At 33.9% G+C, this 13,717-nt stretch overlaps 2 protein-coding genes across 2 annotated transcripts; one reads left to right on the top strand and one right to left on the bottom strand.

Annotated features, from left to right (window-relative positions):
• Positions 1-4: 4 nt before the first annotated feature.
• LOC128189102 (putative ribosome-binding factor A, mitochondrial) lies at positions 5-3,294 on the top strand. The gene is made up of 5 exons (XM_052860565.1): positions 5-167; positions 641-662; positions 887-1,036; positions 1,314-1,429; positions 2,020-3,294. Exons 1-5 carry the CDS (start codon positions 37-39, stop codon positions 2,990-2,992), a joined length of 1,392 nt encoding a protein of 463 aa, XP_052716525.1. The 5' UTR covers positions 5-36; the 3' UTR covers positions 2,993-3,294.
• Positions 3,295-5,471: 2,177 nt separating this feature from the next.
• On the bottom strand, positions 5,472-13,593 carry LOC128189711 (eukaryotic translation initiation factor 2-alpha kinase 1-like). The gene is made up of 17 exons (XM_052861436.1): positions 13,486-13,593; positions 11,628-11,944; positions 11,139-11,327; positions 10,820-10,953; positions 10,354-10,397; positions 10,090-10,213; positions 9,923-10,003; positions 9,730-9,832; positions 9,316-9,349; positions 8,692-9,154; positions 8,480-8,573; positions 8,120-8,220; positions 7,859-7,985; positions 7,576-7,667; positions 7,201-7,341; positions 6,879-6,974; positions 5,472-6,308 (listed from the first exon to the last, which is right to left on the bottom strand). The coding sequence occupies exons 2-17, from the start codon at positions 11,746-11,748 to the stop codon at positions 6,168-6,170; spliced, it is 2,085 nt and encodes a 694-aa protein (XP_052717396.1). The 5' UTR covers positions 11,749-11,944; positions 13,486-13,593; the 3' UTR covers positions 5,472-6,167.
• Between the last annotated feature and the right edge of the window lie 124 nt (positions 13,594-13,717).

Below are 13,717 nucleotides of genomic sequence, written 5' to 3' on the forward strand. Positions count from 1 at the left end.
AGAAAAATTTAAATCTCGAGCCCGACTCAATTCGTTATGTATCCTATCAGGCACGTGGGGAATTTAAGGCACTTGTTTAATCGGCCTGCTGTTTATTCAAGTTTGTTTCAACGACACGGATCCACTGCTAAATTCCTGAAGAAAATCTTAGAGAAAGGAGGAAAAAAGTTGGTTTTTACTTTGGTTTATTTAACCCGAAATTTGTTTTTTTTTCTATATAACTTAGTCAGTGAAGGACACCCAGACTCTGCTCCTAAATATTTAACTTTAGTTGTCTGCTAATGTGTTAAACATTGAAATACTCTAATCCCAATCATTCCCTCAGTAATGGGATTTAAATTTAAGTGAGCCAAATTTATACACCCCAACCCGTTGATGCAGTAGAAAATGTTTAGGCCTACCAGAGACATATATAACAAATAATGTTATTTATGTCTCTGGGCCTACATGGATATTAAAATAGTGAAATTATGTTAATAGTAACAAGACATGAAGCTTTGCAATTATACAGTTATATCAGAGACATTGTGTCTCTGGTTATAAACTTTCCCATACCAATAATTCTTTGTATGATAAGAGTTTGATATGCCTGGGCTAGGGAGAATTATTAAGGTTAATAATTTTACTTCTTCTTTTGCAGAAAGAAGTTTCGACACACAGGAGTAAGTAGCAGTATATTTAAATCTCAAGTACAATTTTGACACCCAAAAATTTTAACCGTTTTATTAAAGTTCAAATAATTGTTGCCAATTTCAAAATTTTCCATAAAAACATGTACCTGTATGTCATTTCATTATAAACAACTTTTATTAGAAAGTCAATTATATTATTCTCTATAAATAAGTTCACATGCATGAAAATTATCTTTTCAATTTCTAATTTCCAGAACTCGCCAACAGCTGGGCAGTATGTATCAGAGGGAATGAAATTTCAATCTTTCCGAGTTAGCCAGGTTATTCATGATGCAATAGTGGAATACTTTGACACCGGTGAACTTGACCCAGATATCCCACCACTAGGGGTCAGCATCTCAAAGGTAAGACTTTGCGCTCTCTAAATCGACTGATGGAAATGGGTCAGAGGCCTAATTTTGGGTAATTTTCTGTATGATTTCCAAAGTTTGAATTTTTCAAAGGGAAGGGGGGAGGGGGGACATGCTTAATTACAAAATAAAATATTATTGGACAAATTTAGATATACTAGAATAAACATTAGCATTATTCAAGTATATGTACATCCTAACATTATTCAAGTATATGTACATCCTAACGACCTTTCTCTAAGAACATCTTCAACCTCTTTCTTTACGACAGGTTGTATGGAGCCCAGAGATGAGTTCAATGAATGTCTTTTGGCAGATAGAATCAGATGATGTTGAAAAACGAGATCAAGTGAAAAATCTTCTCAACTCCAAAGCTAAGAAGCTCAGGTATAAAGACTATATATTTAAATGGGTTTTTTTCCCCCATATCAGCCTTGGCATATATTGTTTATGTTACTCTTTCCATCTGTTATTCTATGTAACTATTTTCTTTGAAATGCTTGCTGACTAATCCACAATTTTTTGTTATCACCAAAAAATGTTAATGACTTAAAGATAACTGATCTTTGCTTTGCCTAGATTTTAATATTGATCCTTTAATATTGATCCTCAGCAAGCTATTAGGGAAGAACATTCCCTCTGTGTGCTAAAGCTGTGTGTTGATCATCCCCAGCCTCCACATATCTACATATTGTAAAGCTAGCACATGTTTACATGTACATACATTATAATGTACATCTGTAAATGTACACAACATGTTTAAATGCACAATTAAAAATGTAAGGCATACTGTGGTACATGTACAAATTGTAATTTGAATGGCAACATGGAGACAAACATAACCTGGAATCTCTTGCTCATTCTTTCAACTGTCTCAACAATGCTTTTGGTATATTGAAATAACTAATGGTTTGGTACCTGAACATGTGCCTTTGTTATTTAAAACAGGGTTTTTAATAATTTTTTTTTACTTTCAGGGCCCTTCTGATTGAGAGGAGAATTTCAGGCCACATTCCCGTTGTTCAATTTGTGTGGGACAAATCACAACGCAGCAAGTTTCACTTGGCTTATATTGATAAAATGCTAGCAGAGGCGGATTATGGCCCAGATCACACACCTCAACAGAATGTTACACACAGTGCGGAACTGGACTCTCCAGTTCTTACAGCCTCTCCAAAACTCCTGGAAAAAATCCAAATACTTTCTGCTAAAACAGACCCCAATGTCTTGCCGGAAGTAGAAGACATCGAGAAATCTTTCAGTGATGACATTTATGGATTAGAACGTAAAGTGTTGTTGGCCTCAATAAAACAATCAAAGGATAAACTGGAGGCTGGTCTGAAAAAGAGGGAAAAAAGACTTCTTAAGGAGCAAAAGCGACTTAAATCGCAACTGAAGAAGGTAAATAAAAATGAAGGTGGACAGAAAATTGACCTGTCAAGGAAAAGAGATGTTCCTCTAAAGAGAGTGAGTGAAATCCAAAAACTTATGTCTGAGGACAAGGAAGGCGAGAATCTAGAAAAACTTGAAGAAACTGAGGACAATAATTTTCTTGAGGAAGAGTGGTCAGATGATGAAGATGATGATATTGACGAGGAGGATGATGAGGTCAATATCATTGGTCAGAAAACAGAGGAAGGCAGCAGTAAACATGATGAAAACTCTGATGCAGAAAAGATTAATGAATCACAACTACAACAATGTGAAAATGACAATAATGTGAAAGATGATTTAAATTCTGGGCCAGGAACAGAAAGTCTTCAAACGCTCAAAAGACATGGGCTGAGGAGGAGTTCTTTAAGGAGTCCTATCAGAGTTAGAGAAATGCAGAGGTATATAAGTGAAGAAAACATTGAGGAAACTGATAATGATGTAGACTTTATGAAGAGTGAATGGTCAGATGATGAGAAAAGTGATGATGATGTGAAACCTGAAAACAAGAAAACATAATTGATTTCAATCTCTTAAACTTAAAAACTTGATACATGTATTTTTTGTTTTATTATTAGAAATTGACTTGCAGAAATTAATAAAAAAGTGCCAAAAATTAACAGTACATAATTAAAGTTTTTACATGAACAAAAAAGAGTTTGTGTGGTCAAAATTAAGCCAAACTTTAGGGTTTGTTTAGTAAATACATGTATTAGACAAACTTGTATGTATAGAATGATCAGCATTCATGAATTTTGTAAAACTTATGGGTCAAGATAGCACACTATATAATTTACCATTGTCATTAGGGCTTTTCGACTTTCGGTCGAAAAGACCTATTGTTTTTGTCTTTTTTTACTATTATTATTTTTCTCGACAAATTTCTGTCAGCGATTTTTTGAAAACTGGAAGATATATTGATACAGTTTTGAAACGGTCTTACAGCAAATATATCAATCTATGGAATGTAAGGTTTTTAACTTCCGGTTCCGGTACTTCCGGTTGTTACAAGGAAAAATGTAAAAATTGATAAAAACGCAATACTTTGTTTAGTGTTTATATTAGAATATTCAACTTTTAGAATTAGATGCATTTTGTCTTGCTGTACAAAATTGTCAGCGAAGACATCTTTCTATATCTTGCCGTTTTTGAGATATAAAGTCCTAAACTTAAGAAAAGGGGGATGAGAAAGCAAAAAAATTTAAATGACCTTTAAAAAATTATTTAACACCTAAATATTATTAACATAGATGTAATTATCATATGTCTCAGTTTCATTAAAATATATTGACTACTTCCGGTTTTATAGGTCAATGAAAATCGCCTATGGGAGTTTCTATGTTAACCAAAAATCACGCGTGGTTCGTTTTCTTAAAAGGTTTTCGAGTAATTGCTACAATATTTCATCTGTATAATGACACACATAATCCGCAGACCGGAAAGGTTTTTGGGTAGACAATTTTAGAAAATTCGGGATCTGCAGGGGCCAACGTTGAAAACAGACCTTAAGCTGTAACTGTTTTACCTTTCATCCGATATTAAAAATCTTTTCTGTTTATTGTTCAAAATAAAGAGTTCTATCGTAAAATTATGGTCCGAGGGGCCACTTTTTGACTCCTTATAGGGGTTTGGAAGGCCCAAAGATCATCATTTGTTTAAATATCAAAATGTTTTTTAGTAAGAGTTATCTCGCTTTGCTGTAAGAATGTAGAGCATAAATACTATAGGCATACCAAGTTTTGTGTCCCAGGAATGAATACTTACTTCAATATGATTTTTTGAAAATATTCCTCTGGAAATTAGAAGTGTAGCTACCTGTAAACTTCTGGAGTTATCTTTCTTTTGACATTGCACTTCTCATAAGTTTCTATCTAAGCAACTGGTTATACCAAGGTGTTCAGAAAATTTGGAAATAGATTAGAGATAATTTTTTTGACATTTTAAATAAAAAGGGGAAACTGGGGCTGTCGAAAAGCCCTTACTTTTTGTTGAAGACAAAAAAAGTTCTAGTTAGAATATTTTGCTACCAATTTGCAACTCCAGAAGACTTTGTTAGCATTTGGTATAGAAAGTAGACCCTATATGAGGACTAAATTTTATCGGAGCATTGTTAATGCCATGCTGCAGAATTAATGTTGCCATAACCTTTTCATTAACTCTGGTACTACTCTCTTGCAGAGCAATCTGATATATTTTGCAAAGATATAGATAATTAAATGATGTAGATGAAACATTTGACACCTTAGGCTGTACCGCAGTTACTGTGAAGGGGTCTGTTTGGAATAATAACTCAAAATAGACCTATTGCACACAAAATATCAATGAATCGATGTTATGTGGTTCATAAATTGGCAACCCTCAGGAAAATGTACCTTTTTTGTGTAAATATAATATGCTGCAATTCATTTGAATACATTTTGAATTACTGGTACATTAATAAACAAGCGAAAACTTGATGTTATATATGCATAAAGAAAAGGTCATGTCTTTTTTGACATTATAAAATTTGAACAATTCAACAAATTTTAACTTGTGTTTACTGTAGATTCCTAATTAACCGCGAGGAATTAATATCCGCGTAAAATCGCGAGAAGCACCCTTCGCGGATTTTAAAACCTCGCTATTATTTTCTAAGAGTTCAAAACTATAAGAAATAAGGATGGAAATTCCGTGTTTGCGATTTTATATTCTCTGGATTTGATCCGAAACCGCCAGATCGCGGAATTAAGTACTCGCGTAATATAAGGAATTTACAGTAATTCAAATGTGCAAATTTTGATATAATTTCTAAATTACAAGCCAACTATAAGTATTTGTATATTGTATTCTTTGGATCAACTCTGGTACAATAGAAATGCAATCAAGTTAAGGTGTAATTCAGGTAAAAGGAATCTTTCCTTAGTATTATGAGGTGATCATTTGTGTCTTTGATGAAATGTATTGGACTATTTGTCACGTTGATTCATAGTGTTATCACAAAGACACTGGAAAACGTAAATATGTGGAAATAAAAACTCAAATTTATTTCAAAAACCAACTTTTTAAAATGTTCAACAGGTAAATAAAATAAACAGCAATATTTGTATATACATAACATTCAAACTTTGAATTAAAAGAAATTCACATCAACTATCAGGGAAACACAGCAAACACATGTACATACCATGGCAAGTGCATAATAGGCATATATTTACATTGGCTTGAGAGTCACTGTCATGTACCCGAATAGATACATATCATTGAATGAATGGTGCAGACAATATTGTCAATGATAATGAATGATTCCCGAGACACATGATGGAAAAGATTTGCTTGATTTAATGTTTCACTTCCAAGATTACCAGTAAGTATAATTAAAAATTCGAGGTTTTTTTTTCATAGATTTGACTTTTCAGAAGGTGATCCAGATTTTTGCATAGGTAAACCGGTATGACTTTATTAATTTGTTTTTTATTCCTGAATACCTAGTAACAGGGGAGCTAAATCTGTCATATTGTTGACAGAAATTAAGAATAAAAGATATCCAGCATGTTATTTTTTAGGAGAATGTAACAAAAAACTTAGATATTGTAAATCAAAATTCTCCTACAGATATTTAAAAACTGATGACAGTGACTATTGGTGATAGATTGAGCTGCATACTGTATATTACAAAAAAACATGTAGTGAAAACACCTAAAATCCACTTCCTAAATCATCTGTCGCACAGATTTGGCACATTTCCTAATTTATTTCGAATTTTGTTTAATTGTCTGTCTCGTTCTTCAATCTCTGCTTTGAGTCTTTGAATTTCATCATCTTTATCTTCATGAGTTTTTCTGAGATTCTGAATAATCTGAAATTATATTAGAGAAAAAGATTAAAAGCATCGATTTAAACTGAAATCAAACTGCTTTTTCATAGTTGATATCTGGAGTCAGACCTGCATTAATAGATTTGGAAGTCTGCCAAATGATATGATGAAAATACTCATAAAATATATTACTTAAACACACATTTAGGTAAGCAGACCATCACCAATCTTGATGATTCAGCCCTACCTTCTACAATCCAACATACAACCAGCCATGGATTGCAATTTCCTCTTCTTTGAGAATTTTAATTGCTTCTGAGCCCACCCTCCCTCCAAAAAAAAAAAAATTGTATACAGCCTCTTAGGCCAAACTAAGATGCTGCAGCCAGGTATTTTATTTCTATTGCAAAATTTGCAAAGGAAATAATTTAATTTTGAAATTTTACTGATAGTGTGATAAAACTGACACCTGAATTATTTGTCTTTTCAAATTAATCAATTCAGCAGTTTAACATATTGAATTTTGGGGGAGGGGGGAAGGTCTCACTCGACCTAAACATTTGTTATCTCTCTAAAAGTCTGATGAGACCAAACTATTAAGACTGTATGTACCTGGTCTTTGGTGAGGACCAACTCGCTGTCTAAGATCTCCCTCACGGACGGCCTCTCCCCAGGGAGGGTGGATGTCATTCTCCTCACAAAGTCAGCCTAAACGACGATCAGACGAGATATCTTATGCATTGCTTTGGAGAATTATTTTAATTCATGACACAGAATTTTGACATTAATCATAACTTTTTGGCACCACCAGGCACATACAATTGTATGTGAATAATTCAGTAAATAATATTAAGGGAGAAAGTACTTATAGGAAATTTAGATCAATATGAAAAGAAGTATTTTAATTGCTCTTGCTACATAAGATAACACTCACATGAAGTGACCAATTCTGCAGGAACTCCTGGTCTAGTTCCTTATTCTTCCGGAGCTTGTCCATACAGTGAAACTTTTCCATTTCTGTTTGAAATGTGTGGAACATTTCAAACAATATAACACCCAGACTATACACATCACTCTGTAAAAAACAATAGAAAAATAACATTTAAAATAAACTGACATGCGGTCATTTTCTGTTCTGACCTATACTGGCTATAGGATATATTCAACAGTCTCAAAACAATGAGTATTGAAAAGGTCCCAATAAAAAGTAAACTTATTTCATGAATTAACATTGAATTTTCAACAATATTTTTGCGTTTGATGACACTTCATTAACTATCTTTTTATTCTGACAGAGTTAATTGACCACCTTGTAGTTGTACAGAGTGCCCTCCAGCTGTTCCGGTGCAGCGTAGGTTGAGGTCCCGACTCCCGATGTGTGCTTCTCCCACACAAACTCATCTGAAAAAGAAAGGGAACCATCACTAGCTATTTGACATTTCTGCTCTGGAATCATAGAATTGTTTATTTTTACAAGGATTCCTTGAGCTATATCATGGACAACATGTTTAATAAAAGTCAGAAATACCTAGTGGTGCACATTAGGCAGCACTTACTCCATAACCTGAGTTATTAAATATCACAAAGTTTACCATATAAATCAACAGGAGAGGGAGTGAGTAGAATGTCGTCTGATTCTTTGACTAGATCATCCTTGGCTAGTCCAAAGTCGCCTATCTTCACACGCAGCTCTGGCTCATGCAAGAAGATGTTTCTTGGCTAAAATTTATAAAAATTAAGAAACACAGCAGCACTGTAACAGTTAATAAAATTAATTTATTTACTTACTATTGAACATGCACAGTTTTAAACATGTAATCTGACCCTCTTCCCTCAGAAATTTCAGTTCTTACCTTTAGATCTCTGTGAATAAGCCCGTTGCTATGGATAAAATATACACCCTTCAAAATCTGCTTAAATATCTTCATGTTGTATATTGAGTAATCTTCCAGATCTGTAAATGTTAATTAATTAAATAGTCATGATCTAAATTATAAATCAAAGAAACGTGCACATGATTTTACAGGTTGAAACAATAAAAAATTCCACACAGTTAGCAATGCTATATCCCCTCCACAACAAGCTGTACAGTAGGATATTTAAAGTGTCACTACATTCTTACAAATACAGGTACATTTATATGGAGTCCTAAGATCTAATCCTGTGTGTACATTTCAGCATGCAAGTACATAGAAGAAGTAATTAATACTTACCTTTCTGATCCGTACACTTCTGATTTCGCTGCTGCAGCCAGTCTTTAAGTGTAAGACTACATAGTTCCATTTGAATGTATAAACTTACACTGAACTAAAAAAAAAATCATTAATCCAGTAAATCTTGTACAAAATATGCATACACATGTAAAGGTGATAATATCAAATAAGAATTCCATGCATATGAACTTGTGTCTAAATATCACACTTACATCAAAGTTTTCATTTTTCTCATCTTTCTCAACAGGAAAGGGCATATGGTCGTAACTGATACTCCTCTTCACTCTGAGCTGCCTATTCCAGAACACTCCATTAGTATCGACCACCTCCCAGGCCCGCCCCCTATCAACAGTCCCTGTCGCTTGCAGGGAAGAGTACGTCCCTGTAAATTCAGTATCAAAGAATTTTTTGGCACAGCTGTGTTTGGGGGGCTTCTTCACAAGCCCAGTTGGGGGACCGCCCTCCTCCTCCTGACTCCTCTCATCCAGGAGACACGCCTTACAGACGCCCTCCGACTCACTAGCGTCTAGTTCCTCCACGTGGAGACCCCGAAATGAAGGATTATAAGAGGTGGAGACGGACACACTGTTTTGTACAACTAAGTTTATTCCTTCACCTGTGTCCATAGAAGCAAACACTACACTGTCGTCTGTATCTTTACTCTTGGGTTGGAAGCTGTAAAGAATAGAGTCTTCATCATTATGAACATACAATTGATGAACGGACACTTTCGTTGGATAGTGTAAGACCTTATCTTTTAAATTTCAAAATTTCTTCTTTTCATATTATTACATCCATATATCATATATAACTTCTGCATATAACATGACTATTACCTTAGATCTGCTCCAGAGGATGGGGTTCTGTCACCTGTAATCAAGGTATAGTGTAATTTTAACATATAATCAGGGCATTGCAGACACTTCCTTTTTCAGTAAATAAATGTTGGGTATATAAATGCACATGGTCGTGAGAGCTCAACTATGACATCAATTCGTTGGCAATGAGAAGATTGTTACACATTCACTACAAAATACTGTAGAAATATATCAAAGTAAATATTATTAATTTTATATTGTCAATTTGTATTTTTTACTACTGAATTATCACTTTTGATGATACAAGTATCATGGTTAAAAAAAGCACAGAAACTCATTAAATAACTATCCCTTCTTTAATACCTTAATTTGTTGCCACAAAAGTTTGCAAAATACAGGTTATGACATTGCACGTGCATGTGTTTAACATACCACACTCGGCACCAAAGTTTGTTGCATATTCTAGCCAGGCTGCATTGTATCCAACTATGTTTCCATGTTGTAAAGATGCTAATGCTTTCACCTCTCTCAGAACCTGTTGAAAAAATTTAAACAAATTATCTCTATTAAAATTAAAACCTTTTGAGATGAGATTCAAGAATTAAGAAGTGAAAATAGAAAGTACCCTCATCCAGACTTCAGGTTTGGAATGTCTGAACTTGATTTTCTTGATTGCATACATCCTTCCATCCAGATTGTGCCTTGCCTAAAACAATGCATGAAAAGTAATTAATTTGTTTTTCTGCTGTACATACACACATGTAGAGTAACAACCCCTAATATACCACACACCTTATATACTGCTCCAAAGCCTCCTTTGCCAATTTTGCAGATTTCTGTGAATTCTGAGTTGTACCTTGAAGTCTGCATTTGGAGCATTTCATCGGCAGACACAAAGGAAATCTGATGGCGCAACCTAAAAAATGCATTCATTTTGTATGATTTTATGATCAATAAACTGGAGAACCAGTATATATAAAACAAAAGATATTCTCAAAAATATTTCTTTGCTCTCTTTCCTAACTTTTTTGTTATGTATTTATGTCATCAACTTACCCTGGTAAACTACATGTACTTCCGCTACTTGGCAGCGCTGGGGTCTGGAATAAAGGATAAGTAATAAAGAATTTACCATACTGAATTGATAAAATGCAAAAAATTATTTTCATTTTTTTTAGGGGCTAAATATTTCTCTAAGCTTACAAATTACCTGCCTGAGTCTTGGTCATTCCTGAATTTCATTCCCTCTAATTATCGGTATATTACATTTCAACAAGTGTTAGGATACTTTAACATTAATCAACAAACCACATAAAATCAAATCAATGTACAATATAAAAAATTGAATTAATTAACCCCCTTTTAACTGAGGCATTAAAATGTATTGGACCTAATGTGGGGTGCCTGAAAAATTAAAATACCAATTATTTTATTAGGACTTCACATTATTTGTAAATCTATTCAAAAGAAAGCGATGAAGTCTCTGCAATTTTTCCAGGTACATAACTGTTTATGTAAATACCTGTGATATCTTCAACATGGCTGCCTTCATCATGTTGTTCATGAAGAAGCGGTATTGGGACCTGATATTCTTCATCTCATCCAACACAGTAGGGGGCGCCACATAGTGGTGCTTGACGAGCTGCTCTGTTATTGCTATTTGAAAAAAAAAATTATGATGAAGCAATCACACAATGTGAAGCTAAGGTCAATTACATATAAATCACACAAAAAATAACCTCATTTTTTGATGTAATTTTCATGAAAATCTACGTGGGTGGGACCAGTCAAACATTACCCCCTTCTTTTCAAATAAACTTTTGGAGAATTTTTATTCTTGCCTTGGAAGAGTTTCTTCCCTTGTTCAGCATCCTGGGCATACATTTGACACAAGTGTTCCAGAATGGAGATCATGAGGAGATGGGAGGGGACCTGACTGGGGAGTATGCTGGTGTGTTTCCCGTTGACCGGTTTCTCTGGAGGAGAGTCCTCACTTGATATGTCTCTTTCTGAATGCAAGGAGTCTGGCTCTATTATCAGGATAGAGAGAGAAAAAATTGTTTTTGTAGTACATTTTTGTAAACAAACCCTACATCTTGTATTGTTCTCTTGTAAAAAATTTTGAAAAATCTGCCTTTGTTTTGTACTAAAGAGTGTGCACACTTTACATACATGTACATCAAAAGTCCCAGATAATAGGGGTTACTGTGTAAATCTATCATCATCATTACAGTCATTGAAAGCACTATGAGTTTTAGGATCAAAATCATTCAGTTCCCACACATTTTACAACTGAACCTGCTGTTACACATACACATACATACATGTACCTTGATCATATTCACCGATTCTGAGACTTGAGTGGGATGTCCCATTTCTGAGTTTGAACATGCTTTGTGTTGGTAGACGTGGACGGCTGGGTGGGCTCCTTTTATTTTTCATTTTTTCCATTTTTTACACAAAGAAAAGTTTCTGTCAATTTGTAATCTAACCAAGATCAGCTAAGAGGTAAATTAAGTGGTCAGACGCTTAGATTTTTTAGCAAACATAGTTTGGTCTTCAAATCTTTTCAGGGTCTCCCATGCTCCCAATGCTGCCTGAATCAGTGCCATACTTGTTTAACTATTAATTTCTTGTTATGGTTTGACTGAAAAAAATTAAACAAAAGTTTTTGATTTAAGGTATGATTTTTTTTCTACTAGATTATGAATTATCCAAGTAACTTGTATTATCATAGTAAGTTAATATATTTATATATTATACAATTAGAGTATACCATTGAGGGAGTCAACAAGATTCCAGTTCCCTGAGAGCAAGTCTATTAAATAGGCTAGCTTGAGAGGAATTAAAATCTTGCTGATTCCCTCAATGGTTTACTTAAACTGTTGTTTAATATATCTTTACAAACAATCAATCAGAAAAAGTTCATATCAAAATACTTCTTTGTATCCAACAAGTTATAACATCAAAATAAATAAAATGAAATTGCATACGCATCATATTGTGACGTAGGCAAATTATGTAATATGATAAAGATGAATAAGTATATACATGTAGCTAATCAAAAAGGACATTGCAACTAGAATTAAATCATATGGTTATGAATATTCATGATTTTATTAAGAATATTTCAGAAATTTTCCTTTGGTTAAAAGAAATTAATAAGTGTTCCAAATAAGGGTGTATCAGTTCATCGAACTGACACACCTTTTTGAAGGGAATCAGTCTGTTTTGCAGGTAATCAGTATGTATATGGCCAATTTCAGGGAATGAGCGAAATATATCAAATTACTCTGAAAAATAAGTAGAGGTACATTAATTTTATTATCATGTTCCCCTGATGTCAAGTATCTTAAAAAATTCTATGCAGAAAAAAGAAGGTTAAACAGCTGTTTAAACATATTATATATAAGAATTATCACAATAAGGAGAATTTCTTGTAGTTCCAACAATTAGCCCCCAATATACATGGATATTCAAATGATAAAGTTAAGGCCATATTGAAGACATGAGTTTTGAAGGACTAGCTGTCCTAATTAAGACATAGTGATGTTGTTAATCCGTATTTAAAATATAACCATTTTAACAAGGCCTTGGACTTTCAGTAGGATGTAATATCTATTTCTTGCATCAAGACAAGTTAAAATGACGCTGGTTTCAAGCAAAATACTCTGATTGCGTAGCATTAGCTCAAAAGCCAGACAAATCTTGTTGATTTCAAAGAGCCATGACTGCAATAGACAGGCCTACGTCACATTGCTGTTTGACACAACTACCCAAAGTCCAAGCTCTAGTTAAAATATTCTCTTTTGAGAAGTGGACAGGCATAGCCTACATCCACTTCGAAGTGAATGTAGGCTATGCCTGTCCACTTATCAAAAGAGAATATTGTTAAAATGGTTCTAAATGTTCTGTAGTAATATCTCGGTCGCTTCTTGGACAGCCATGCGTTTCTGAACCACTTCAAATATGTTCAAATTGCAAAACTTTATAATAAAGTCTACTCGTAGCGTGAATCAACATGGTTTGCAAGTTGGAAGAAAACATTAAAAATAAAGTGAAAATTTGCAAAATTTCTAAAAGTGGTACATGATGCAATACAAAACATCGAATAGAATTTAGTCACTTTCAGTACAGATGAATTCGTTTAAAATATACTCATCAGTATATTGCCAACATATCTCATACTTTCTGAACGTATGAAAGTACGTTGAAACCCAATTCGATTTAGTTTACAGTTGTCGGTTGACTTCCTGCGACGGTTACCCATCGAGAATATTCGGAATGTCAAAATTTTAAACTTCGATCCCGATTAGATTTTGGACCGTCTTCTTTCTTTTTTGGAAAACCAGAGACAAGTCTCTGGCCTAATACAGGGATTGTCTTGAGACGGTAAATTAAGTTGTATTCTAAGTATTAT

This window comes from Crassostrea angulata, chromosome 6, assembly GCF_025612915.1.
Source record: "Crassostrea angulata isolate pt1a10 chromosome 6, ASM2561291v2, whole genome shotgun sequence".
In the NCBI taxonomy this organism is placed as follows: domain Eukaryota; kingdom Metazoa; phylum Mollusca; class Bivalvia; order Ostreida; family Ostreidae; genus Magallana; species Magallana angulata.

Coding starts and splice junctions, on each gene's coding strand:
- LOC128189711 (XM_052861436.1), bottom strand. CDS start 11,748: ATGGAAAAAATGAAAAATAAAAGGAGCCCACCCAGCCGTCCACGTCTA. Junction 9,155..9,315: donor TCCTCTGGAGCAGATCTAAG/GTAATAGTCATG, acceptor TATTCTTTACAG/CTTCCAACCCAAGAGTAAAG. Junction 6,975..7,200: donor TGCAGAATTGGTCACTTCAT/GTGAGTGTTATC, acceptor ATCGTCGTTTAG/GCTGACTTTGTGAGGAGAAT.
- LOC128189102 (XM_052860565.1), top strand. CDS start 37: ATGTATCCTATCAGGCACGTGGGGAATTTAAGGCACTTGTTTAATCGG. Junction 168..640: donor TTAGAGAAAGGAGGAAAAAA/GTTGGTTTTTAC, acceptor CTTCTTTTGCAG/AAAGAAGTTTCGACACACAG. Junction 663..886: donor AGAAGTTTCGACACACAGGA/GTAAGTAGCAGT, acceptor TCTAATTTCCAG/AACTCGCCAACAGCTGGGCA.